The sequence below is a fragment of the Urocampus carinirostris genome, chromosome 1 (genome assembly GCF_059441175.1).
Source record: "Urocampus carinirostris isolate Australia breed hairy pipefish chromosome 1, RoL_Ucar_1.0, whole genome shotgun sequence".
Lineage (NCBI taxonomy): Eukaryota > Metazoa > Chordata > Actinopteri > Syngnathiformes > Syngnathidae > Urocampus > Urocampus carinirostris.
In genome coordinates this window covers 42,146,024-42,172,699 of record NC_142349.1, presented here as the reverse complement: position 1 = coordinate 42,172,699, position 26,676 = coordinate 42,146,024, and the positions used below count along the sequence as shown (strand labels likewise).

General features: G+C 39.9%; 1 protein-coding gene across 1 annotated transcript in view; it reads right to left on the bottom strand.

Annotated features, from left to right (window-relative positions):
• The window catches only part of lrrc4ba (leucine rich repeat containing 4Ba), a 53,159-nt gene that overhangs the window by 4,044 nt on the left and 22,439 nt on the right, over nucleotides 1-26,676 (bottom strand). The window contains exon 2 of the mRNA XM_088339797.1: nucleotides 4,978-5,470. Coding sequence (XP_088195923.1) covers nucleotides 4,978-5,217 — 240 coding nt within the window. The 5' untranslated portion in view covers nucleotides 5,218-5,470. The remainder of the gene's footprint in view (nucleotides 1-4,977; nucleotides 5,471-26,676) is intronic.

Here is a 26,676-nt window from a genome sequence, read left to right as displayed (position 1 = left end):
TTACTAGTTAGTGCTAAGGGCACCCAGTTTGATGTACATTTCCAAAACAACAACTTAATACTTTTTATTAGTACTACTGTTATTATTACTATGTTGTTGATACGTTATTACTAAAGTAATTATTGAAAGTAAGGGCTAAGAAGACTCAATTAACCACTGAAAAATAATTTTACTAGAAAATATCAATAACCCAGTACTGGGGAACTATTTTCAGAACAGTTCTACGGGAACCTCAGCTGTCCTTAGAGGCACCCTTGTGTCTGCGGGAACAACGTTAGTGACCCCTATTCCAGGTTAACCTCATGTTATTTAAACTCATGATATAAATACAAATGATACAAATTTCTCGACCTACGAGTATTTGAGACATAGATGTTTACATGATAGTTCATGCTTTTGTTCTTTTTATTCAAATCAATATTGTTTTTAATGAATTGTGTTTTTTAACAATAGGAGATTCTACATAATACACAATGTCCCCTTAAATAATCTTGAATAATATCAATCAATTGCTAAAAGTAGTAGGAATATTATGAAGACACTTCTCTGCCAGCACAATAATGTTTGATCCACTTCAGGCTCAACACAGAGTAGCCATTAAACATTTACAATTGATTAATTGTCGTTAGTGACTAACTGATGGTTTTTGACATGTCTGTCTGAATGCAAACCATGGTTAAAATATGAAATGAGTATAAGCAGGGTATACAGATTTTTTTTGGAGGGCCATAGCTGGAAAATCCTGGTTTGCAAGCGCCTGCCTTAAATTTCGGTGAACACAAGCTTTTTGTAAAAGCAAAGTGTAAATGAACATGATCTTTGCATTAGTTCAATCTTTAAAATGTTTTCGGTACTGTGCTAATTACGTCTTTATGACGGTCCATTTTTTATTATTTTGTTGGGTGGCTCAGCATTATTTTGGTTTCCAGAAGCAACAATGTAGAGATACACCAAATTGACTAAAACCCTCCATGAGCTAGTGTAGGAACAGCATGGCATAAAGTTGTATAATGGTTTTCTTGCACGTTCCACAAACCAGAGATACAGAACGAATTGTGTTTTACTTTAGGGGCTTGCGTGTATCTTTGTGTGTATGTGTGTTGCCCAATCTTGCAAATGAAATCACACTTCTGGAATTGAGCCACATCCGCCTCCAAATGTAGAGCAAGAAGAGGGCGGGAGGTGTTGGGGGCTTGTTTGAGGATTGTTGGGGTGTGTTAGAGAGGCGGTGGAAGCTGTCATAGATTCACCGCGAGGGTCTTCAGCCAAGCAAAGGGGAAAAAAAAATAGCTGGAAAATCTAAAATCCCTCTAGGTGTTAAAACATTTTTAGATTTTTGATGCATTTCAAGCTGTGCTCAGGGATACGGGCGATTAAATCCGAATACTTTCACTCCAAAGGAAAACTATTATCATGTTTTCTTCATGTTTTGATGCGCCAGATTTTTCAAGTCCAACGGGAAGTTTAAAGATTGCATGGGGAAGGTTTGACACTCATTTCTCATTCATATGTGACATTTGACCAAAGACACAGACATATTTGACCACTGTATTGTTTAGTTCAACAGAATAGCGAGTACTACGAAGGACAAGGAAAAATACATCAAAAACTATGGAGACTCAAAGAGACCAAATTATACCATTTTTTGTTTTGCCCAGCCTGACACAAGATTTTTGGTGTTTAGGGGATGGGTGGAGTTGGTCATAACAGCCCGATGTTGGACAATCATGTTGGCTCCCTCTTGGTGAGGCTCATTATATATAAAATTAATACAGATTTTCTCGACCAACGAATATTTTTATTTGGTAGCTCATGTCTCATCTCATCTCATTAGCTGCACCGCTTATCCTCAGTAAGGTCGCGGGGGTGCTGGAGCCCATCCCAGCAATCATCAGGCAGTGGGCAGGGGATACCCTGAACTGGTTGCCAGCAGGGCACACAGGGACAGACAACTCACTCGCTCATTCACACCTAGGGACAATTTGGACCGGCCAATTCACCAGAAATGCATGTTTTTGGAACGTGGGAGGAAACCGGAGTGCCCGGAGGAAACCCACGCAAGCACGGAGAGAACATACAAACTCCGCACAGGAAATCTGGAGGTGGATTTGAACCCACGCAGGAGGTTCCCATGACTTGAACTGTGCCGCACATGCACTAACCACTGCGCCGCCGTGCTGCCCTGGTAGCTCATGTATTTTAGCTTATTATTCAAATCAATATGGACGAATGACTGAACGAATTAACAAATGAATGAATGAATGGCCTTTGTTGTCATTATATAATAAAATTGGAAGGTTTTTCCTTAGTAAAACTAATTAAAAGGGTAAACATCTGCAGAAGGGCAAAAAACATTAAAACAATTGATTGAAGATATATAATAAATATGTGCATATTCACAGTGGCAGTTAGAATAAAGCAAAACATTATACTCATGAACGTTTTACACGGGAGTTCAGTGTGGTAATGGCTTTCGGGAAGAAGCTGTTCCTGTTCTGATGCACCGGTAGTGCCTTCCAGAAGGGCAGCACATCAAAGAGCTGGGTACTGGGATGTAACCTGTCCTAGAGGGTGTTTTGGGCTTTTCTGAGGCACCAAGTGGAGTAGATGTAGCTCAGGGAGGCGAGACGGCAGGTTATGATGCGTTGTGCTGCTTTTACTGTCATCTGGAGTATAGTTTTTTTATTTAATTAATTTTTTAACAATAGGCAGGGCTAAATAATACGTGCTGTCTCTTAAACAATCCAATCATAACTACTATTAAATATCTCATCTCATCTCATTAGCTGCACCGCTTATCCTCAGTAGGGTCGCGGGGGTGCTGGAGCCCATCCCATTAATCATCGGGCAGTGGGCAGGGGACACCCGGAACTGGTTGCCAGCCAATCGCAGGGCACACAGGGACAGACAACTCACTCGCTCATTCACACCTAGGGAAAATTTGGACCGGCCAATCCACCTGAAATGCATGTCTTTGGAATGTCGGAGGAAACCGGAGTGCCCGGAGGAAACCCAGGCAAGCACGGGGAGAACATTGTATACATTGTATAGTGTCTATCCAATATTGTCACTCGTCGCGATGACGTTCAGTTGCTATTCAGTGGTACGTGTCATTGTGACTCATGATTTATGTGTTTGTGAAACGTCATTCTCTAATGGAATGACGTGGCTTTCTTGCTCAGTTACTTTATATTTATGTCCATAACAACTTTGTCTTTCCTATATATCTTGTAGTCCTAACTCGGCACCTCCCACAACACATTTAGGGAGACGTAAAAAAAGTCTGTTAGCTGCGGGTGAAACACATATTCGGTGAAGGCCAGCGCTTACTGCAGCCTTCTGAGAAATGATAAGGTTGTATAGTACAAAGTGGCGAGTTATAAATCACAACCGTACACGTACCACCCCGCCCCCCTTTTTTTTCTCAACGAGGACATGTTTGTAATTACTTCTCTTGTAAACTCTGAGTTGTACTTTAATTGAAATTATCAGCAAATTTGCAATCACCTAAGCCAGCAAAAGCGAAGTGTTTACGCGCCAATATGTAATATATCAACTCTTAATTGGAACATGTCTGACGTGGTTTAATGGTCACCAGTCAATAAGTACCTTACTTATTTCTCACCTGGGAGCAATTTTAGGCACACAATCAGAAGCAAAACACGCCCAAAATTAAAAAATATAGATCTTAATGCTTGTTGCGCCGATTTGGAGTTTTTAATTTTAAAACTGCACTTACGATGGAAGAACAGAAAAAATAATCCATCTATCGTTTACAGCTAATCCTCTGTAGGGTCGCAGGGGTGCTCACCCCTCTCTGGGCGGTGGGCAGCGGACACTCTGTGGTTCCTAGCCAGTCGCAGGGCACACAATGACAGACAACTCACTCACTCATTCACACCTAGGGACAATCTGGACCGGTCAATCAACGTGAGATGCATGTTTTGGGGGAAAACATGCAAACTCCACACAGGGAAGCTGGTAGCTAGATTTGAACCTGTAATCTCAGAACTGTGCCACAGACGTGCTAACCACTCAGCTGCCGTGAAGCCACGGAAAATGTAAAGTTGCAATAATTAATGAGAGATATTAAAGCTGTCAGGGAACTAAGGGAATATGTGGTGCGTTTATGTGCCAGGGGAATGCCAATAGATTTCGAGCAATTACTCAGAGAATAGAACTTATTGTCCTTGAAGCTGACATATAATGAGAAGAGATAAACACATTGAAAAACAATAGAGCAATCATTGAGGGACAAGAATTGAATCAATCCACATGTTCATGTCAACTATACGTGATTACTTCCTGACCTCACTTTAGCCTAGGGGTCTAAAACATGGTGCCTGCGGGCACTGGGTTAACCCGGAGGAACACCTGAGTAGCCCACGGTATCAGGGAACGGACCGGGAGGCAGGTAGTGTGAACTCATTTTGCGTGTACGATCTGTCATTTTAATTTAGAAAATAAAAGTTGTCCAAAACGCAGGGACCAAAGACAAAACAAAACAGGCTTAAAGGCAATCAAAATCACAAACGAGGCATTTACTCAGAACAAACGGGCATGAACAGGTCTTTCCTCAAGTTAAGCAATTGTCTGGCAACAGGCAGTCCCAAAAGGAGCGCTTAAGTATCCCACACGCAATAAAGTCAATCTGTCTCAGCCGGTGTCAAGGGGCGGGACCAGCTGGGTGCCATGACGACCGTGCAGGACATGACACACGGACAGATTCTGAAAATACAGTGGCTCACCAGTGATGGGATGTGTTTCTAAGATATTTGATTGCTAACTGTCATTATGATTTATAGATAGATAGATAGATAGATAGATAGATAGATAGAACACATTAAAAAAAAAAGCCAGATAGTGTTTAAACTCACAAACACTTGCTTAGTTTTTTGTAAATTAACAATTATATGCAACAGCTTTTGTAATACAGCTTCAGCTGTTAAACAATTTCTACACCTACGTGCGGCTCACCTGTATGGCATTTTCCTGCAGGTTGAGGTATCTGGTGTTGACGGAGATGCTATCAGGCACGTCGTCCAAGCTCTGGCGGGTACAAATGACACGGCTGGCCTGGTTGGAGCAAGTGCAGTGGTGCGGGCACGTGGATGACGATGCTGCCGCTAGCATCACCACAGCCACCAGAAAGTACAGCAGCGCCAAGAGGAAGGGGGAAAAAGGGCCGGAGAGGCAGGTCAGCGTGGCGATGCGCATGGCAACTGGGTCATGACCCGCCGCTGCGATCCGAAGGTGCGGCCCACGTGTCCGGAAAAGCCTCGGGGGATTCCGCCGTGCTCCTTAAGCCCAACGTCCCGCTACTTAATCCTTCATCACGCCTCTGCTGGCTTGACACCACCGCTGATCTCTGGGCTCTTGCTTCTCGTGAGTACATAGAGTGACGCAGATAAATAGATGTTATTCCCCTTCTGCAGACACTTGTTTGGGAAGGACGCAAAGTCGGAGGTCACTGAGGATAGACAACAAAGACAAGAAGGGATTTTATATTTTTTTTAAATGATGAATACAAAATATCTGCCCCAGTGTTTCCCATACATAAAAACCAGAGTCTCTTAAACGTGTATTATTAAATAATGTAATAATATTTTTAGAAACATGGTTTGTACACCTCTTCCATGGCCAAATTCAAGCACTTTTAAACTCTTCCAAAGCCCATTTTCCCTTTTCTCCAGTACCAACATCTTAATCTCTTGACCTGTTCTCTAGGGCGCGATGCGTTTTGGGCAATGACGCTTCACATGAAAACGCAATGCAAACCAATGCTAGCTACCATAAATCACGAAGTAATAAGAAATCCAATGGCAAGGCAAAGGAAAGCCACCAGAACCTGCGTGTCAGTGTCATTTTTAAGCAAACTTAATTTATGTTTCTTCATTTAATGCTTGGTCATATAAGTCAGACTGCCATGAAGCATGGCAAAAACGTATTTCAGACGATTCCAACCAAAATTCAAAAACTTTTCAAACCTCAAACATAAAACATTCAGGCATTTTTAATATATATATATATATATATATATATATATATATATATATATATATATATATATATATATGTATATATATATATATATATATATATATATATATATATATGTATATATATATATATATATATATATATATATATATACCATATTTTCCGCACTATAAGGCGCACCTAAAAGCCTTTATTTTTTTTAAAAGCTGACCATGCGCCTTATAATACAGTGCGCCTTATTTATGGATCAATTTTAAAATTGCAAAGTTTTCCAACTAACTTGCAGCCGCCGACTAGATTTTCCCCCGAAGGCCAAGTAGTCCGCGGTGTATGCTGGGATTTATTTACCGGCGTTTCATTGGCTAACCAATGTGTCAATCATCATTTGAATCGATCACTATTGGCTAAAGTTATTCAGAGGTCAAGGGGCGGATCCTTTTTATCATTTACAGGCTGGCATTGGCTTAAACGGCAAACAAAGCCTGCAATTGGCCGAAAAAGATGTGTCAATCATCAGTTGAATCGATCACTATTGGCTAAAGTTATTCGGAGGTCAAGGGGTGGATCCTTTTTATCATTTACAGGCTGGCATTGGCTTAAACGGCGAAACAAAGCCTGCAATTGGCCAAAAAAGATGAATGCGTATAGCATGTGGCTGACGGCATAGAGAAAGCATTTTTTTCTATTCTGTATTTGTAAATATTGTATTTTCCTAGATTTACTACCCTCACGGATATAAGAGGACATTGGCTGCACATTATTATGAACACAACGACTATTGTCCCTGTAGCTTGTTTCAGACTGAATTCGATGTTTCTGTGATAAGCGGTGCAGATAATGGATGGAATGGAGTGTCTATTTTTAAATTAAACTCAATTCCAAGTGTTCATTGTCATATGCACAGTAAAGTTGCGAGCGAAAAAGAAAATAGATACTAAGGAATGGTTGGCATTTCTTGAATCCCAAGACTTTAACCTTCCGAATGATGGAACGATGCATTTGAGTGACATCTTACGGACACCGCATCCGCACGTGTTCTCGACACGCATTTGCGTCTTTGCAAGCTTTCGGAATGTTAAGGGGGTAATACGTTGGACTGAACTATCTGACTGTTTTGTCCACGTTCCCATTGTAGCGCCTTATAATCCGTTGCGTCTTATGTATGTCAAAAATAGGACCAAAAACTATTTTTTCGGGGTGCGCCCTATAACCCGGTGCGCCTTATAGTGCGGAAAATACGGTATATGTATATATATATATATATATATATATATATATATATATATATATATATATATATATATATATATATATATATATATATATATATATATATATACATATATATATATAAAATAGATAGATGGATCCATTTGTATCCTTGTGTTGAAAATAAAACAATAGAAAAATAAAATGAATATAATACATAAATAGCCAATGTAACATGTTGATGTAGAGTATTTGAATAGTGCTACATAAAATACACACTGTAATAAAAATAGGGTAATATGCAATGTGGGGGTGTGGTTTAACGTGGGCTTTTACTCCTCCGGGTGGAGTTTAAGAGCCTCATGGCATGAGGAAGAAATGATCTCCTCAGTCTGTCCGTGGAACAAGACTGTGACAGCTGTCTGTTGCTGAAGCTGCTCTCCTTTATATATATATATATATATATATATATATATATATATATATATATATATATATATATATATATATATATTATATATATATATCACTTTTTAGACAAGTTAAACATTTTTCAATTCTCGGTGACCAGAAAAAAAAAAGGTTTTGCGCCAGAGGTTCTGAGCAAAAAAACCTGCCCAGTGCCTTGTTGTACTGCCAGCGTTTTCACCAGAGCGTAAAAACACAGCGCCGCCATTGCAAGCATTTGAAAAATTAGCTCAGAGAAGGAAAATGCTTTGGTGGATATGGGTCCTAACTACAGCTCATAGGTTGCACATCACAATAACGTCTGTAAACTATCAAAGAAGAATCAGCATCATGACATATCAGCCATTACAAAAGCAGCGGTACTGATATTCAATAATGTCATTTATCAAATTACCAATACAAGTATTAGATTTGATTAAATGGGAAAATCATATCGGTATCTTGGTCTGTTCACTAGCCGACACAACAACTTCAAATCGTACATCATCGGCATGGGAACACTACTTATTTTCAGTCTAATTAGATGACGCGCAGATTTTTTTTATGCATTATACTCCCGTCTCGCTTACCATACTTTGTGGGCATGACATGTTTGCTGTGTCATTGCCTTTCATAACTAGTGTATTTATGATACGGTAGTTTACGAAGGCACACATTAATCATAGATCGTACTTCTTGATTTTGCTCTGGGAATGCACCAGATTGATGCGTTTGAATTTAAAATGCAAAAAATTTTCTTCACGGGAGCATGACCCAGGATCGTCCTCGGCTGGGTGTTGGCAACCGCGGCTATTTAGCGCTACGGAGTGTCTCCCTGGCACTTTTCCAAAATTGTTTACAAATAGAAAACATGGAGGAGGGAACTATACTTATTTTGTAATATGGTTTCTGTAGTAGGACAGACATGACACAAACACTTTTAACATTTTCCATGTGGAGAAAAAATGTAGCATTTCAGTGACTTGTTTGACATTTGCCCAGAAACCAAACTGAAATTGTATCAATTTGAATAGTATTTACTATAACTTTTCAAAAAGCTCTTGCTTTATTTGTTTTTATGAATGAATGCAGCATTTTATTGCACTTTTTTGTTGCCCAAATAAGGGGCTAGTATGAAGGTTCTGACGAAATAGTCAGATGGTGCATCATTCTTCACATGATTTGCAACTTTTGATAGGAGGCTAACATAACTCATATAGATACAATCAACGTGTGTTGCATTCATCGAAGGCTCATTTAAGGCTTTTAATGTTTTGCGGCTCCAGACGAATCACTTTTTGTTTTTTGATCCAATACGGCTCTTTCAACATTCTGAGCTACTGATCCTTGTCCTAGACTGTCCACCCACCATGGTCTCACAAAATTTTATAAGAAACACTGTGCCCCATAGACAGTTTCATCAATAGACACAATTACCACCTCAAGGAAAACATTCAAGATAAGAGAATCATCCTCATAATTGAACAGAAAGTTGGACATTTTTCTTCCTAGTAATCATTTGGGACGTGTTCTACATTCTGCCTTATGCAAATTAAAAAAGATACTGCCCCAAACACTAGTTTCACTAAACGCCACAAAATTAGGTTACTATAACAAGCACATGAAAAAATATAATGATGTAATGGTTTTAAATGTTCAAATTTGACCGTATTCTTTCAGACGGGATTACCCGAGAGGAAAAGGTCTCAAAGATTCATGGTCAAAACTGAACAAATCAGTCACTGTGATTTCAAGCAGCAATTTAAGGCATATTCTTGGTTTTCCTTTGAAAAGTTGTAGAATACAATGGATGAAGGAAAGGAAATTGATTTTTAATGCCTGCCGAGCCAGTGCATTGAAAAGACTCAAGGACCTATGCCTGGAACTGAACCGCAAGCCTGACCATGATTTTTATTTTTATCAGTTATCTTATCACCAAAAACAGAAAAAGAATGTTGCTTGAACACCCCCCCCATCAATTATTTGTACTGCTTATCCTCAGTAGGGTCGCAGGGGTGCGGGAGCCCATCCCAGCTATCTTCGGGTAATGGGAAGGGGACACCCTTAACCGGTTGCCAGTCAGACATACATATTTTTGGGAATGTAGATGGAAACTGGAGTGTCTGGAGGAAACCCACGCAGGCACTAGGAGAACATGCAAGCACAATAAAGGAACTATGCTTGAATTATGCGTGACATTGACCACGAATTTATCATGTTAAACAGTACTGTCTCAAAAATATATATATACAAACAACTTATAAAAAGTCAGGCACCTACACCAATTCCTCCAATCACCAAAAACATTGTACATAGACTGTATCATGACATGTTATCTCCAAATTATTAAGAACCAATTTCCCTTCAATGTTATGGGATTTTATTTTGACTATTTTCAGAATAGGATAAGAGCCCTGGTTGGATGCGAGAATAATAGTCAAACCATGATGCAAAATTGTCAAGTTTTCAAGGCTAACACAATGCAGCATAGATAAGCAGATGTGATTCCCTTTCTTCCCGCTGCTTGTTTGGGGAACGCAGAGCCGGGAGTCATCGAAGAGGACCAACAAAGATGAAAGGAAGACTAAGAAGATGAGAAAGAAAAGAGCGTATCAAAGCCTTTCCCATCAACACAATAAACAATGCGGGCATTGAGTGCTTATCAAAGATGAAGATCTTTAGGAACAATTGTGTTAAGCGGATGTAATTGTACTTGGCAGGCTAACACGAGGACATAACGATTTGAAACTCAGTCTGACTTGATATACATAAGGGCCCCTGTTCCCCAGAATGATGAAATACGTGAATTATATCAAAATGTGAAATGAAAAGTCAAGAATTTACAGTTTGATTAGAACTAAAGCTGATTAAACCAAGGTCAAATGTGTCATATTGAATTGTGACAAAAAGTGAACACAAATAATCTGATCCATTATATATATTTATATAACCCTTAATCACAAGGATCTGCACAGACACATATTATTGCAAACGATTACTGCACCAGCCCCTGATCTAAAACCTACATAAGGGCAAGGAAAAACTAAAAACCTCAACATGAGAAACCTTGAGAAGGGACCTCACATAAAGTAATCCCCCTTCCAGGATGACCGGGCTGCAACAGATGTTGCAATAACTGAATTGAACCAAATAGAAATGGTTCGAAGTATTGTATCAAGAGAACCAAGACAGAAAACCCTTGCTGTATTCAGATTCAGATCTACTTTATTGTCATTCTAGTACACGTGTATACAGAACGAAATGTCGATACATCTGACCCGCAGTTTCCTTGAATGTACAGATATAAATAAAATGTTGTATTGAGTTGTAGTATTGAGTGCTAATAATATACTAAATAATTATGGCTATGTATAGTATTTTACAGTAGCGCAAATAGTGCAAGAGGAGTAGCTAACCAGATGTGCAAAATGGGCAGTCAGGTAAACAAGTCAGGTAAACAGAACAATAACACTGTAACAATAACGCTGTAAGTACAATAGTGCAGAGAAACAGATGTGCAAGGAGTGGCTAGCTATAAAGAACTGCCAAACAAAACCCACAGATGTACAGATTAGCAGCAGTTTAGATTTACTATGTGTTTGAGTGACCATTTAACAGTCTAATAGATAGATAGATAGATAGATAGATAGATAGATAGATAGATAGATAGATAGATAGATAGATAGATAGATAGATAGATAGATAGATAGATAGATAGATAGATAGATAGATAGATAGATAGATAGATAGATAGATAGATAGATAGATAGATAGATAGATAGATAGATAGATAGATAGATAGATAGATAGATAGATAGATAGATAGATAGATAGATAGATAGATAGATAGATAGATAGATAGATAGATAGATAGATAGATAGATAGATAGATAGATAGATAGATAGATAGATAGATAGATAGATAGATAGATACTTTTTTCATCCCCCAAGGGAAATTCACATTTCCAGCAGCATCCCTGAGTTGAGAACAGTACAATAATAAAGCCAAAAGAATACAATATACAAATACCCAGTGTGACGTGCAAATGCCCACTGTAGCGTGTTATATAGAGTAACTAAATAGTGCTACACAGAATACAAATTGCAGTAAGATTCGGTAATATCCAATGTAGGTGGTGTGGTTTAATGTGGGCCTTTACTCTGCCGGGTGGAGTTAAAGAGCCTCATGGCATGAGGAAGAAAAGATCTCTTCAGTCTGTCCGTAGTACAAGACAGTGACAGCAGTCTGTCGCTGAAACTGCTCTTCTGTCTGGAGATAATGCTGTGTAGTGGATGCGATGGATTGTCCATGATTGACCTCAGCTTTTTCAGTGCTCGTCTCTCAGCTACTGTTGTTAGGCTGTCCAGCTCTTTGCCCACAACAGATGGCCAGGGGGACAAGACTATTGTGGAACCTGGTGGTCCTGCACCGCACACTGCAGTACCTCTTCTCAGAGGCTAGCAGAGTGAACAGTCCATGATGCGGGTGAGAGGGGTCCCTGATAATGTTCTTAGCTTGGGATAGGCAGCGCTTCTGGCCAATGTCTGAATGGAGGGAAGAGAAGTCCCGATGATTTTCTCTGCTGTCCTCGTCACCCTCCTCACACTACCCCAGTCGGTTGCGCTGCAGCCTCCGCACCACACAGAGATACAGCTGTTCAGGATACTCTCTATGGTGCCCCTGTAGAATGTGATGAGGGAGGGTGGGGGCAGGTGGGCTCTCCTCATCCTCCGCAGGAAGTACAGGCGCTGCTGTGCCCTCTTAACCAGTGATGCAGTGTTCACGGACCAGTTGAGTTTGTTTGTGATGTGCACCCCTAGGAACTTGATGCTGCTGACAACCTCCACAGCCTTGTTGTTGATGAAAAGTGGGGCATGGTTGGGCTGTTTTTTTCTGAAGTCGACAATGATCTCTTTAGTTTTGTCAACATTCAGGACCAGGCTGTTGTCCCTGCACCAGCCCACCAACTGCTCCACCTCCTCTCTGTAGGCCAGGTCGTTGTCGTCCCTGATGAGGCCCACCACTGTTGTGTCGTCCGCATTGCGGGTCACTTATCGTGGTTTCGCTACTTTGCGGATTTTCATCATGCATTGTGTTCTGCATTCTGATCTGCCCCTTTTTTGCCTGTGTCTGACGTTGCAATCTGAGCTTTACACCTATGTAAAACAGCTTTAAAAACACAAAATATGCAAGTGCAAATCCTTTTCATTTCTCAAGTTTCTCTAAAAGCCATCGTATCAACAAATCGCAGTGGACCAATAAAAACACCAAAAGGCAGAGGAAGATGCTTTCTGTCGCCAACAAAGTTGGACTTCTCAACAATGTTAAACATGCTCTGGAGCATTATGGGCTCTTTGGTGCTCCCTAATGGCTCCAGGTGCGGTTTAAAAATGTTTAATAATGCAAAACTTTATAGTTTCTCTGAAATGGAAACAGGACAAATTCTTAATGATATGAATATAAATACATAACAGTATGTGTTTCCTTTCTTAAAAGGCTTGTATAAGGCTTTTAATTGTATGTGGTTCCAGACCTTTTTTGTCGAGTATGCCTTTTTTTGGGATCCAGAAGTGACTTTTTTGGGTTGCCAACTGAAAGGTAAGTGCAATTTTCCATAACGTCCACTTGATGGTCACAACGTATCATGTAAAATTGTAAAATAATGTGGATGTGTCCTTAATTAAAACAATTGTGCAATAAAACCACACAATTATTTTTAAAATCAGAAAGTGACAGCACGGCAGCGCAGTGGTTAGCGTGTGTGCGGCTCAGCCCCTTGTCATGAGATCCAACCTTCCTGTGTGGAAGTTTATAAAATACAAGACCTTATTTATTTAAAACATACATGTGGTTGTAAATTGGGCTTGTTCTTGAGTATTTAATAAATACATTAATAAAGGTTTCTACTTTGCGAGTGTTGACTTTCGCAGGACATTTTTACTTCAGTTTAGGGTGCCTCCTGCCAACTGCCTGAAGATAACAGGGATGGGCTCCAGCACCCCCGTGACCCTACTGAGCGGTGGATGGATGGATTCACGATTGACAGAATCAAAGATCTGTACCAAATTGGACAAAATCAGCTAATTTAAACTTAATTGAACTGAACCAGAGTGAAGTTTGTGACACGACTTCACGTACAAAATGAAAGAGAAAAGAAACAAGAAAGCTTCTTATCTTGACCAGAAGAAACCTAAAGTGTACCAAAGCCAGCAAACAGACCAGGCTGAAATGCACAGAATTTACCCTAAACAACGAACTGAAACAAGTGGTTTTAAAGATAAAAACCTAAAAGAGTAAATCAAACCACCAAAAGGGGGGAACCGTATTGAAGAGAAATTAATCTAAAACTAATTAAAACTGTACACTTATAAACTGAACTGCACCCGACTGAAGCACTTGAGAAAATAACAAAAACATTTCCAATGAAAACTAAATTTTGTGCAACGACAATGCTGATAAATTTCAAATACAATGCAGATGAAATGCTAATTCCTAGCCCCGGGGACAACAATAGCCTCCCTGCCGCAGTGTGTGTTAAAGTGATGCTAACAAGTTAGCATCCTGAACGGAAATGGAAGCAGATGGCCATCAGAGGCAGGCCTCCCCGCAACAGCTCTTAAGTGAAATTGTTTATGAAGCGCCACAACTATCATGATGCCGCATTAAAATCTTCAAGGGGAAGAAAGAGGGAGGGACTGTTCATCCGATGATGAAGTAGGAGAACATTTTCAGAAGCGTAATGAACGGATACTGAGACGCTGCAGAGGAGGAAAACTGAGAAAGAGGCCATCATGAGGGGGGAGTGGATGGATGATCATGGGTGAAGAGAGGGTATAATTAGAAGTAGAGATTAAAAAAAGAGAAAGAGAAGAATTGAAATTATTAATAAGAAAGGGAGGACAATGATAAATTGAGATGCTTGTGGTGTGAGGGAGTTTAAGAGGAATCAATAATCACAGCTAATGAAATCATTCAATGAGTAGTCTTGTCATTGTTTGTGTAATACTATTAAAATGAATTTGGTATCAAAGAGGAGAGGGTATGCTGTTGTGTTTTGCCCTTGCACTGACTTATTTGACATGTGCACAGAAATCAAACATCAACTTCTAATTTCTAATTGATTTAGTTTACTTTTCCGAAAGGCCGCTGTTGTATTTTTAAAAACGCATGCTGCATTTTATTGCTCTCTTTTGGTTGCCCAGATAAAGGGCACGTTATCCATGTTCCATGTGGTTTCTTTAAAACATTTTACGTTAATATAGATTTCTTTATTATATTTATTTGAATTTATCATAGCAATGTACAATACTGTAGTACATTAAATATATGAACAAAGTTAAACTTGGTATACTACAAAAGAGTAGTCATGTGTTACATCATTCTCCATAGAATAGCAGACAAATATAGCTAATATACTGTTAACACATACAGCATGGGTTGCATTCATTGTAAGGTTTTTTTTTCTCGGTCTAGGATGGTTCTTTCTACATTTTGGGTTGCCAACCCCTGTGCTAATTCGTCATCCGCATCAACATTTAAATATTTACTGTTGAAGTGTTTTGGGTGTCAATATTAGCAATATATGATAATAATATATGACTTCAGGTGTCAATATTTCTGCACTGCAGTAATGTTGTTTTCATTTGCAGGCAATGTTGGGTTTCTGGGTTCCGCCATTTTCATCGAGTTGTGTTCATCCATTTATGTCACAGCTCTATGGGAAATAAGACAGATCAGTCAACTTTGAGACTAAATTTATCGAGAGCCCTGGCCATGGAATATTTTGCAACATATCTGCATTATTGTGGTCAGAAACACTACATGTTCTGTAGCTAATTGGAAAAAAAATCAGCTTGGGAATACCTTTAGGTAATTACACTAGCTTCACCCTACGTATTAATTCACTCCCGACTACCTGCCAGACCCGCTCCACCACCATGATTAGATAAATAAACCCGGACGACCATCAGCCAAAGACCCGTCTTTCTAAGACACACTCTGCTGTATGGATGCCGCAGTGACCTCTCACTTTGATGAGAAATTAACCGGCTACCTTGTCATACATTACCCTTTGACACATACACGCACACACACGCAAAAACACACACAGAGCGCAGCTTCCTCTCCCAGCTTTGCTTCGGCTCGCTGTGCATCTAAATGTTCGCCAACAGTTACCATGGTAACACTTTTCAGCCTCCATCCAGCTGTATTCCACTACCACCCTCCTAGCAAACCCCACATATACCCCCACAACCCTGCTCATTTATAGCCGCAAATCAGGCTTGCGGGAATGATTCTGAACGTCGTCAGCGCTCTGCCATGACCGCCGATGATAATGTAGTTTTACGTTACTGCGGCGAGTCGAGAGAACGCTGCAACGACAGACGCAACACCAATGCCACAACGCCACCTCAGTAAGCTATGCTGCAGCTTCAATCAAAGACACCTCCTCTAGCTACGGAAAAACTGTTAGAGACACCTGTACAGATAGCAATGTTACTGCATTTTCGTTCTCTGCTGCAGTGTCATCACTATCCTGCCGTTGCCACACTGCAGCCATTTTGTTGCTGATTACATTTCCACCACAGTGCTACGCTAGGCTGGGGTAACCACTGTTCCCAAGAATTTCCCGGTGACTAAAGTTATGCTCCAGTCTTTAGGATTTCACGCCATGTGCAATGTTGTCATTGTTATAGGAATCGAGAGGTCGCAAGGTGTAGTTTTCTAAGCCGTAAATTTCAAAGTTAGGAAATGAAACCAGCACAAAGTGTTGACAGCACAATTTCCAATCACTGTCAATTTTGAGGAAAAAAAAATGTTTGACCTAAGTGAGCGCATTGGCTTGTTTCCCACCGATCAACCGTATACAAAGAGACAGCATTTACTGTCAGCAAAAAGAGTCACACAATCATTCCCGTACTGATTGGAGCAAACAAAATGCTTCCAATAAGGTCATTATAAATTCATTTCTGAATACATTTTTAATTTCAAAGATAGTATTTTCTCATCTCATCTCATTAGCCGTACCGCTTATCCTCATAAGGGTCGCAGGGGGGCTGGAGCCCATCCCAGCCATCTCCGGGCAGTGGGCAGGGGACACCCTGAACTGGTTGCCAGCCAATCGCAGGGCACACAGGGACAGACAACTCATTCGCTCATTCACACCTAGGGACAATTTGGACCGGCCAATTCACCTGAAATGCATGTTTTTGGAACGTGGGAGGAAACCGGAGTGCCCGGAGGAAACCCACGCAGGCACGGGGAGAACATACAAACTCCGCACAGGAAGTCTGGAGCTGGATTTGAACCCACGACAGGTTCCCATGACATGAACTGTGCCGCACAAGCGCTAACCACTGCGCCGCCGTGCTGCCCTAGATAGTATTTTGTTTTTTTAATTTTTGAAAAACTGGTCACCATCAAGACAAAAGTGCTGCCAGCAACCATACCAGTGTCACTAAACTGAGGATGTCAATGTCGCCAAAGGTCAAAAAGCCCAAATGATAATGCAAACAGAGAGTTCAAATCAGTGATCCGTAAGCACCGGGATACAGACCAGTACTGGGTCGCGAGTCGTCTGCTACTGGGCCGCATCAAAAGAAGCCTTATTTTTTGTTTATACCGAGATTTTACGGTACTATATCACAGGTTATTGAACAATGATTGATCAGTTGATAAATACCTCTGATCTAATTTGCTCAGCACTGAATGCAACGAGAATCGATCCCGGATTGCAGTGGTGAGAGCGCCGAATCCCAACAAGGATGCTATGAATCGATCCCAGATCGCGGCAGTGAAGCACCGAATCCTGACCCCTACCCTATTAGTATAATAATAACAAGAATGATAATAAGTCCAAATCCACTGTGTTATCACTAGACCACTACGGATCTAAATGACAGAGGAAAAGGCAAAAGATTGTATTTCATCATCACATTATTTACTCGCTGTGCCGTGTTGTACAACGTTGTAATGATATTATGGGAAAACGTTCAGCCAAAACTATATTGTACGACGTACCATTGGTAAAAATAGTGTGATGCTAAGATCAAGTTGAATGTCTTTTCCTGTGTCATGTAGATCTGTGTTTGTTGGGGCGGCAGCAGCTCAGGAGGTAGAGCGCTCGTCTTGGGATCAAGGGATCCCAGTTCGAATCCCGGCTCATCCGTGTTACATGTAGAAGTGTCCTTGGGTAAGACACTGAACCCCTAATAAGCAGGTTAGCGCCTTACATGGCTGCAAGGCCACTATTGGGAAATGTGGAGCACATTGTAAAGCGCTTTGGGAAGTCATTGACTTGAAAAGCGCTACATAAATGCAGATCATTTCATTTCATAGTGGTCAAGCGATAAAACAGTGGATATTATTAGTCAAGTCAAATCAAGTCATGTTTATTTGTATAGCCCTTAATCACAAAGAGCTGCACATATTAAAGACTATTGCAAACCACGGACTATTATGACACCATCCCCTGATCTAAAACCTACATGAGGGCAAATAACACACAGATATTGTCAACATGAAATATAGGTTATTCTTATGCTATAGAATAGAAGTGTGTTTTAGGCTTGGATTTAAACATTTCCACTGATGTTGCAGATCGAATTTCAGGGGGAAGAGCATTCCACAGCACCGGGGCCCGAATGGAGAACCTGCGGATCTCTTTTTGGCTCTTGGGATCACTAATAGACTAGCATTTTCAGAGCGAAGGCTCTGGACCGAAACATGGGGGGAAATATTTATATATATATATATTTGAATAGAAATAACTAGCAAAAATTTGTATTGATCCCTGAGTCCTTTTTGTGTGACCCAAATAAGAAATAGGGTTTTCATAAAGCCATAATACTGCGCCCAAGGCCAAGATTCAAATAGCTGGCTATATTTTTCTGTACATGCTATTTTTTTCATCATGTCTTTATTTTATGTGTCAAAATATTTATCAAATTTCATGCAAATAACACTTACGAGCTAGTCCTGTTGCATTTGAAAGTTTTCGACGCATATTAATTTAGTTCTTTAAAGGATGTTTTTGAGTTTTTGCTTGCCCTCATGTAGGTTTTAGATCAGAGGATGGTGTAATAGTCTGTGCAGCCCTTTGACACTACTTATGATTTAGGGCTATACAAATAAACATAACTTGACTTGATCTGCTACAACCATGTTGTTACTGGGTTAATTGTAAGAAGTAGGGTTAAATAGACTCAGTCAACCACAAAAAATAAAATACTTTTACTAGAAAATCAAAATGACCCAGGACTCGACATTTTCTGAAATGGGCACCACGTCCCTTATAGTAACAAAAAAAAAATCAATGATGAAAAAAATAAACAGTATTGATATTGATAATAACTGTGTCATGTGATGTGTCATGAGCACCTGTGTCTGCCCAATTGGCGCCAACAGCCCGGACAGCTGATTGGCTGATACTCTAACGTCACATCGTTATGCGAACTGTTGCCACCAGCTCAGTAAGCCTTTTTGTCCGACTCTGTTCCTGCCCTGTTTTTCTCTGCCTTATCTTTGTTGCCAACCTATTTCCGGACCTGACTTTGCCCCGTTCCGCCTGCCTGTTACCTGACCTGTATTGCCCGGTTACCTGCCTGCCTCCTGCTACCGACCTCATTTTCAAACTCGACACCGCCTTTGATCTCCAGTCCCGGCCAATGACTTGCTATTCCCGCCTGTCTCCGATCCTCCTATTCAGACACGGAAGTGCCACTTCTGCACCGCCCGTTCCTCTTGTCCGTCAGCCATCGGATTGTGGAAGCAAGCCCTTCTCTCCCTCTTTATCAATAAAAACTGAGAAAATGAGAACTATTGGGTTGTGTCCGTTTCTGGTCAGTGACAAGATGACATGCTTGATCGCCATCTTGCTGCTAAGGGTAAGACTTTGTAAAAGGCTGGGCAAAAAAAAAAAGGAAAAATGGTGTGTTTCGGTTACTTTGGGTCTCCATAGTTTGCATTGTGCTCTTTAGCACTTGTTTTCTGTTGCGCAACACAATACAGCAACGTCTACTGGCCAGTGTCTTTCTATCTCATGGATCCTTTATCTCCAGGTTCAATTTCCTTCCTGTGACCAAAGAAATGTCTGTTCAATTTGCAAACATGTATTTCTTGAAGCCTCCTCCTTTTTTGAACTGCAATATCGTAATATTTTCCCCTTCAACAGGTCTTTGTTAGAGCAACAGGAGGGAAGGAAATGGTAAATCACTAACATGGGTGACTACTGTTTGCACAATTTGGGTCACTGCCCCAATACGCCTCAGTTGCAAGCCAACTGTCGAGAAATTAAAAATGAAGCGATACTGAATATGATTGCACGGCTGCTGCAAAAGGTTTTATTTTCTGTTGCTAGAGCGTTTGAGGACAGCATGTTAAACTGTGACATTTAGCATAGCATCCTGTGAGCGCATGACAGTGGATTTGATGTTTGTTTGTTGTGAGCGGGGAAATGTAGGCACTTCACTTCCCGTTATTCCCAACACGCCCCCTGGACTACAGACATTCTGCTCAGTTGTGTTTTTTTACTCACTCTCTCCATATTTCTCTTCCCTTAAATCTCTGTGAAATATTCCAGACGTTAGGCACATGCTTTAGTGCATTTAGCGTGCGGGCCGTAACACACGCTGACATATTTCATCTCTTTGGACGCGTGACAGGAATTCCCAACCGCACACAAGCTAAATGTTTAATGGCAAATGAGTCGGCAGGAGGAGGTTAAAAGATGTCTGCCTTTGTTTGATCCTGGGCCATATCCCAGCTCAAGGATTTAAATTACTGAAGAGTATTGCTTTTGTATTTGAATTCTACTTGCAATCGACTATACAGACGCTGCCTTACTTTCGAACGAGATATGTTCTGGATCGTTCGTAAATTGAATTGCTTCAGTGCTATATTTTGTATGTTTAAGGTTTGCATAAGTAACTTGCATTGTTTTGTACCAAAAAATAAACATTTCATCAATCAATATGCTTGATAAAGATAAATAAAGTTCAGTTTAATCCATTTTTAGAAGAGGTCTTCCTCCATGGCAAAAAGTGACCGAAAAAAAGCATTCTGACCATTTTCTCAACCGCATCAAGCTTTCTTATTTCACTTTCATTTCAAAAGAAACGGTTGTCTAACACTGCTGACTAAGTTGTAACTTAGTGTAAAGAGAATTATAATAATAAGTGACTCAAGCTGTTCAATACTGTAAATCTGGGGTCTCAAAAACAATTGAGCTGTGGCCGCTGAAGATAGGATCCGGGGTAGATTGGGCCAAATGGGGTTTTCCACAAAAACAGCGCTAATTAAAAACATTCTGCTGTTCTTAAAGGGACAGTGTTTTATATTTGTCTACTAGATGTCACTGTAATGTTTAGTGCAATCAATGCAGTCCAAAGAGGACAACAAACTACGGAAACTGAAGGTCGGCAAAAATCACCAGTTTTTACTAAGCCTCTCTTAAAAGAGACAAAAAGAGGAGAACATTTAATTTTAAATGAATAAATAAAAAATAGGGAGGAAGAAATAAGAGAAAGTGGCAAAAAACATTTTTTTTTTATTAAATATAAAAAAGACAAAAACAAATAAATGCATTTTTTTCTCTTCTTTATTTTCTTTTTTTTCTCTCTTTATAATATTTTTGCTTTTCCTTTTTCCTTGAGTTTTACTTTTTGTCTCATTTATCCCCCAATCTAAAACCTACATGAGGGCAAAGAAAAACTCAAAAACCTCAACATGAGGAAAATGAAGAACATGACTTGACTTGACTCGACTTGAGAAGGGACCGCACATGAGGTAATTCCCCTTCCAGGATGACCAGGCTGCAATGGATGTTGCAATAACGGCACTTTTCGTGTTTTGAACTGTTTTTCAAGGGATACACGATAACTATTTTTTACAACCAAAATTGATAACCAATAAAATCCTGCTTCCTTTTTTTGTTTCAATTTTTCCATAACCACAAGTTGTGCCAATCTACGACTAAACTTATTTATTAGTTAAACACATATATATATATATATATATATAAAACATAGGTTCTTGTAAATGTTTCTAAGAAATAATGTCGACCAATTATCGGGTTAATCATTTTGCAATTGGGCAGATCATATTTTACCTTTGTTGGATCGATAACTATCGGCCCAATAAATGTCAATTCAGTGATAAAGTCCACTGCATACATTTCTAGATGAATGTTTGTGTGTGAAATTCACATGTGTGAAAAGTCTTGACATCACATTGGCAAACTTATGACAGCACCAAGCGATTTTGGCGCACTGTACCCGCTGCGTGCAAATCATGGAAAGAACCACAGCCACCGAGACGCTCCTCTCGTCAGAACACTTTGCAGGTTAAGCTTTTGTTTAGCTTCTCTTCTTTATCGCCGCGTCCGGTCGAGCGTGGATTGGGACCCAAATCTGTCAGCCGCGCTTGAATAAGGCGCGAATACCTGGAAGATCCCCCAGGAAGAGACACGCAGTGATGCGCTACGCCATGGCCGAGAAAATAGAAAAGAGTAGACAGGCATAACTTTGAACCAATACCAGCCCTTGAACACACTTAAATGTCTTCTGAAATGTGCACCAAAAGGTGTAGCACAGTTTGAAATTATTTTGCTAAACGAGGGTATAAAAAGTCAGTCAGTTATTTCCAGTTACTGAATTAAAAAAAAGATTTAAAGTTACTGGTAACTCCATTTAAAAAATTCTTACTGACACCTCAAAGTAGCTGTTTACTCCAAAAGTAGCAGTGCCTCTGCTTACTGCTTTACATACAAAAGTGTCACCTTACGAAGTACATGAACGGGAAAATATTGTGTCTAGTTACATAGGCGTTTCAAGATCCGAATTTAAAAATAAAGTACGTACAGTACGCCATTAGCCGTTCCCAGAGTTTCTAAAATGTAAACAAACTGGCTATTGCTTCAAATCTCCCTGGCAACCCAGTGCGGGTGAGTGTTATCCCAGCATGCTCTTCGTGTTACTCTAACAGTTCAGAGTTCAGAGACGGCAAGGAGGAGGGGTTCCAGCAACTTAGCAAGGAGAGAGACACAGCCCTCATTTAATCAACCCAAATTAAAGACATTATAGCAAAATTCCATGACGTCTCGGAACTTGTGAAAAGTGATCACCCCGAAAAAGTGTTGACAAGTCGGGCTACTGCTCATTATGATGTCTGACAGTTTGTCAAAGAACGTCAAAAGCAGAGAGCATTGGATAGATTTTTTCAAGAAACACAAGGCAAAAAGGTAAATGAATATTTCTATTATTACCTTTTTTCTTTTCTTTTTTTTCAAAACTGCCTTTCGTTTTATGCTTATTGTGCGGTAATCTAATTTTAAGATGTATTTGTTTCATGTTTTGATGCTCTTTTATGATTTATTAAAAACATTTCATACTGTACTTTTGCGGTGCTTGAAATGGATTAGTGCAATTACATTAAAAATGCATCTGTGCTTAAAGTTTTCAGGTTGCTAAGCTACTCCCAGAATGAAATACATTCATAATTAGAGTTACCAGTGTATCTAGCTACAGATTGCCGTACGTACTCGCATAGAGGCCAACCCACCAAAAGTGCAACCTATATATAGAAATAAATAGAAGAAAACCTGTACACCAACCTGTGGAAGCAGTAAAGCCTTCATATTTATTTGACTGGTTTGAGAGCCACCAAACGAACACTCCAATTCCATATCTATTTTTGCCTCAGACCACTCGAAGATTTGTTGCTCCATTTCTAGGTCCTCCTCAAGATGTTCTTTTTTGCTGCATAATTTGTGTTTGGAAAATAATTTTACAAACACGAAGATCAAAATTCTGTACACTTTTAATGTAAATTCTGTACTCACGTTTGTCCCATTGATTTCGTTGTTTGTGTATAAGCCGTGTCCCCTTCCGACACGCTGCCCAGCATTCTCGACACGAGACTCACAACCAAATACGCTCAAATAAGCTGACCCCCTGACATTATTTTGTTTTATAGTTGTAAATATGGCTTGGATGCAAGTGTATAGGTTTGGTAGAAAAATTCAGTAACTTCGTATCCTCAGCTTGAGCCAGCACCACTGTAACTGTATTCAGGCGTACCTCCAAAGTCTATATAAACTTTCTAGTGATGACTGACGTGTTGTTACATAGTGTGCAAAGGAATGATGGCGACAAGAGGACGTTATTACTAACGTACCGTATCGTAACAGCGGTTGAGTTACAATATTTTACTAGTAACGCGTTACAGTGCTCGTTACCCTAGTTACAATAAAAAAGTAATTGCTTTCTAGGAACACATTTCTATATAACACTTGAGTTTCGGCACAGGTTATTTCAAAACGTCATTGTGCGTCATTGGTTTGTGAGCAAAGTTCAAAACATTTTCCCGAGAGTCACGATGTCACTAGCAGCAGGGCGACATCGTGACTTGCTTGTTAACCTATGTGACATGGCCTGGTTAGCGGCTTATTGACGGCCGAGCTAAAGTACATCCATGTGCAACAAGGGTGTGGCTTACATTTGGCAATTATAAGGTAACTACAGTATGTAGCGGTGACTCAACAGTTACCATATGGAGAAGGGAAAATCAAAAATGTGTTTTCTTTGCTTGTTTTAAAATACTGCTTTTTGTAACTTTGCTAATCTGAGTGGTTTTAGTTCACCCAGCAGAGAACTGTTTTGGCAATTTCTGAATCGAGGAGCAGTTTCTCCAACGATTTGTTGAAGTCACCACAGAAGGCCAAAGGCAGGTTGTTTTTTCCACAATAGAGCATTAATATTTTACATTGTGCCCTGATAAGAAAATCCCCCGTGTTTTTTCCAATAAATAAAAATAAATCCATTTTGGCTCTCACTGACTTTGTTCAGCATCTTTATGTTATGTTTTTCAGAATAGAAGAATAAAAGACCGTCTTCATTGGGGAAACTCTTTTTAAGTGTTTGGCACTTGTTTTTTATCAGGATTTAGCATCAATGAATCATTATTACTATTCAAAATAGTGTAATACAAGACAAAAAAACATTATCTTAATAAATCATGTGATCCCTCCCAGCGGGGCATTGAACACCAGAACAGAATAGAGCACGCTGCATGTAAACACGTGACCACATATCTTCAATCAGATTTGAATAGGAAAGAACCAAAAGTCTCCATGTAAACACTGCTGACTATTGTGATATGGTTTTGTCTCTATTCATCGAATTGAAATGAGAACTTTGTAAGCACCTGTAGCTTTTTTTCTTGAAATTGCTCTAAAAATTTGAATTGCGCTTCCCTGTGAGAGACCCTCATGACAAGGGGATGGGCCTCTTAAAAGCCTTTAGCTCCAATCTCTCATCCCTTTTTTTTTCATTTTAGGTGATATAATAACGAAAATACGAAATACACTATAATGTGTGACTTGCTTCCTTGTGTCTTGATGTAGGACCAGCTTTTCTGAGGAGCAGCTAACAAGAATGCAGTCGAATACTGTGTAAAAGGGATCACTTCTGCGTGTAGTAGCAGGATAGCAGCTCTGCTAGCATTCACCTGTGCATTCACCACAATATATGTAACAGTAGCGACGATAGCTTCAGCAATGCCAGCTAGCTGCTTTTCCCAATAGCTTGTGCTCAGTGAGCGACACATTAGTAGTCATAATCTATGACGTCTTAAAAGTCTCCATTAAGTGTAAGGATGAGAGCCACTTCCTTTCTGTGTGTGCGTGTGTGTAGTGAATCAATGATGATATTGATTAAAACGGCGTGATGGCATCCATCATGTCAGCACGAGTGCGCCGCTAAATGCATTTTAATAAAACGGTAATGGATGCAGTGGATGGATTCAATCAGTGGCTTGCAGGCACGCCGCAATGTGGCACATAGCAATATAATCTCATAGGGTACGTTTACATGCAAGGAATCGTCCAAGCGGGATCAGAATTCGGATTCATGAACCAATCCGAATGAATCATTTACATGACAAGTGACAAATAAGATCATATACAAAGACTTCATTATGCAAATTAGCATTAGTTTCCCTATATGACGACAGTAAATTCTCTACTACATAGCACACCTGATTAAAAGCAGCATGCTCAAATCTCAGAAGGAAACTCAATTTTGCCTTTGTATGAGTTGCACCGGATTTAAAGCCGCAGGCTTGAACAGCGATAGAAATGAAATCATTCACGTTTCTTACATTTCTTACGGCGCACACCTGGCATCGGGAATTTGGCATTGACGCCTACGGCTGCAAAACGCCGACAGCGCTGTGCCCCCACACACCTACCGCCGTTTTAAGATGCGCTGTTTTCCTCTCCCCCCTCATTTGCCCGTGTCATTGGTTTTCGGCTCAAGGGACCATTCAAGGTAGCGATTAACAAGTTGAGCGGATATTTACTACTACTATAGTTCAAGAATAGTACTAGATAATACTAGATATCAACACCGACGTGGAAGTCTTTTTGCCTTGTCGTTGGTGGTTTCTGCGGTCTGGGACCAGATTGCGTTTGCTCGGCATCGTTCCTCGAGGATTAACTCTGGCGACGTGACAATGATAATACGGAAAGAAATGTGCAACATTTTTTATAAATATCCTATACCGCTTTTCAATTCACATGGATATATTGAAAACTCGATTTGTGGAAAAAAAGAGTTAAAATATTGGGAATTATTTGTAAGTACTGTACTCTTAAAGCTCCCATTTTGTATTATATGAATAATGTTGGAAAATACACAGACAAATTCCTCTCCTAAAAGAACTCATTGAACAGTTTAGCCGTTTTCTTTGGTTCCACCACAAAAAAAAGGAATGACCAGAAACGCATTTGTTTGAAATGAAAAAAAGGAGCGGCTCGTCGTTCAGAATTTACGGTAATTTCATTTATCTCAACACGACCAATAAAGTACCGTGCTTGTCCCTATTTGGTCCAAAAGTGTGCTCTATTATTCCGTATCATGTGTTTACAAGTTGTGCTTGGACATAGCTTACCAAAAGCATGATTTTGCAATATATATTATATAGATTGATACAACTGTGGCATCCACTATATTTACTGATAC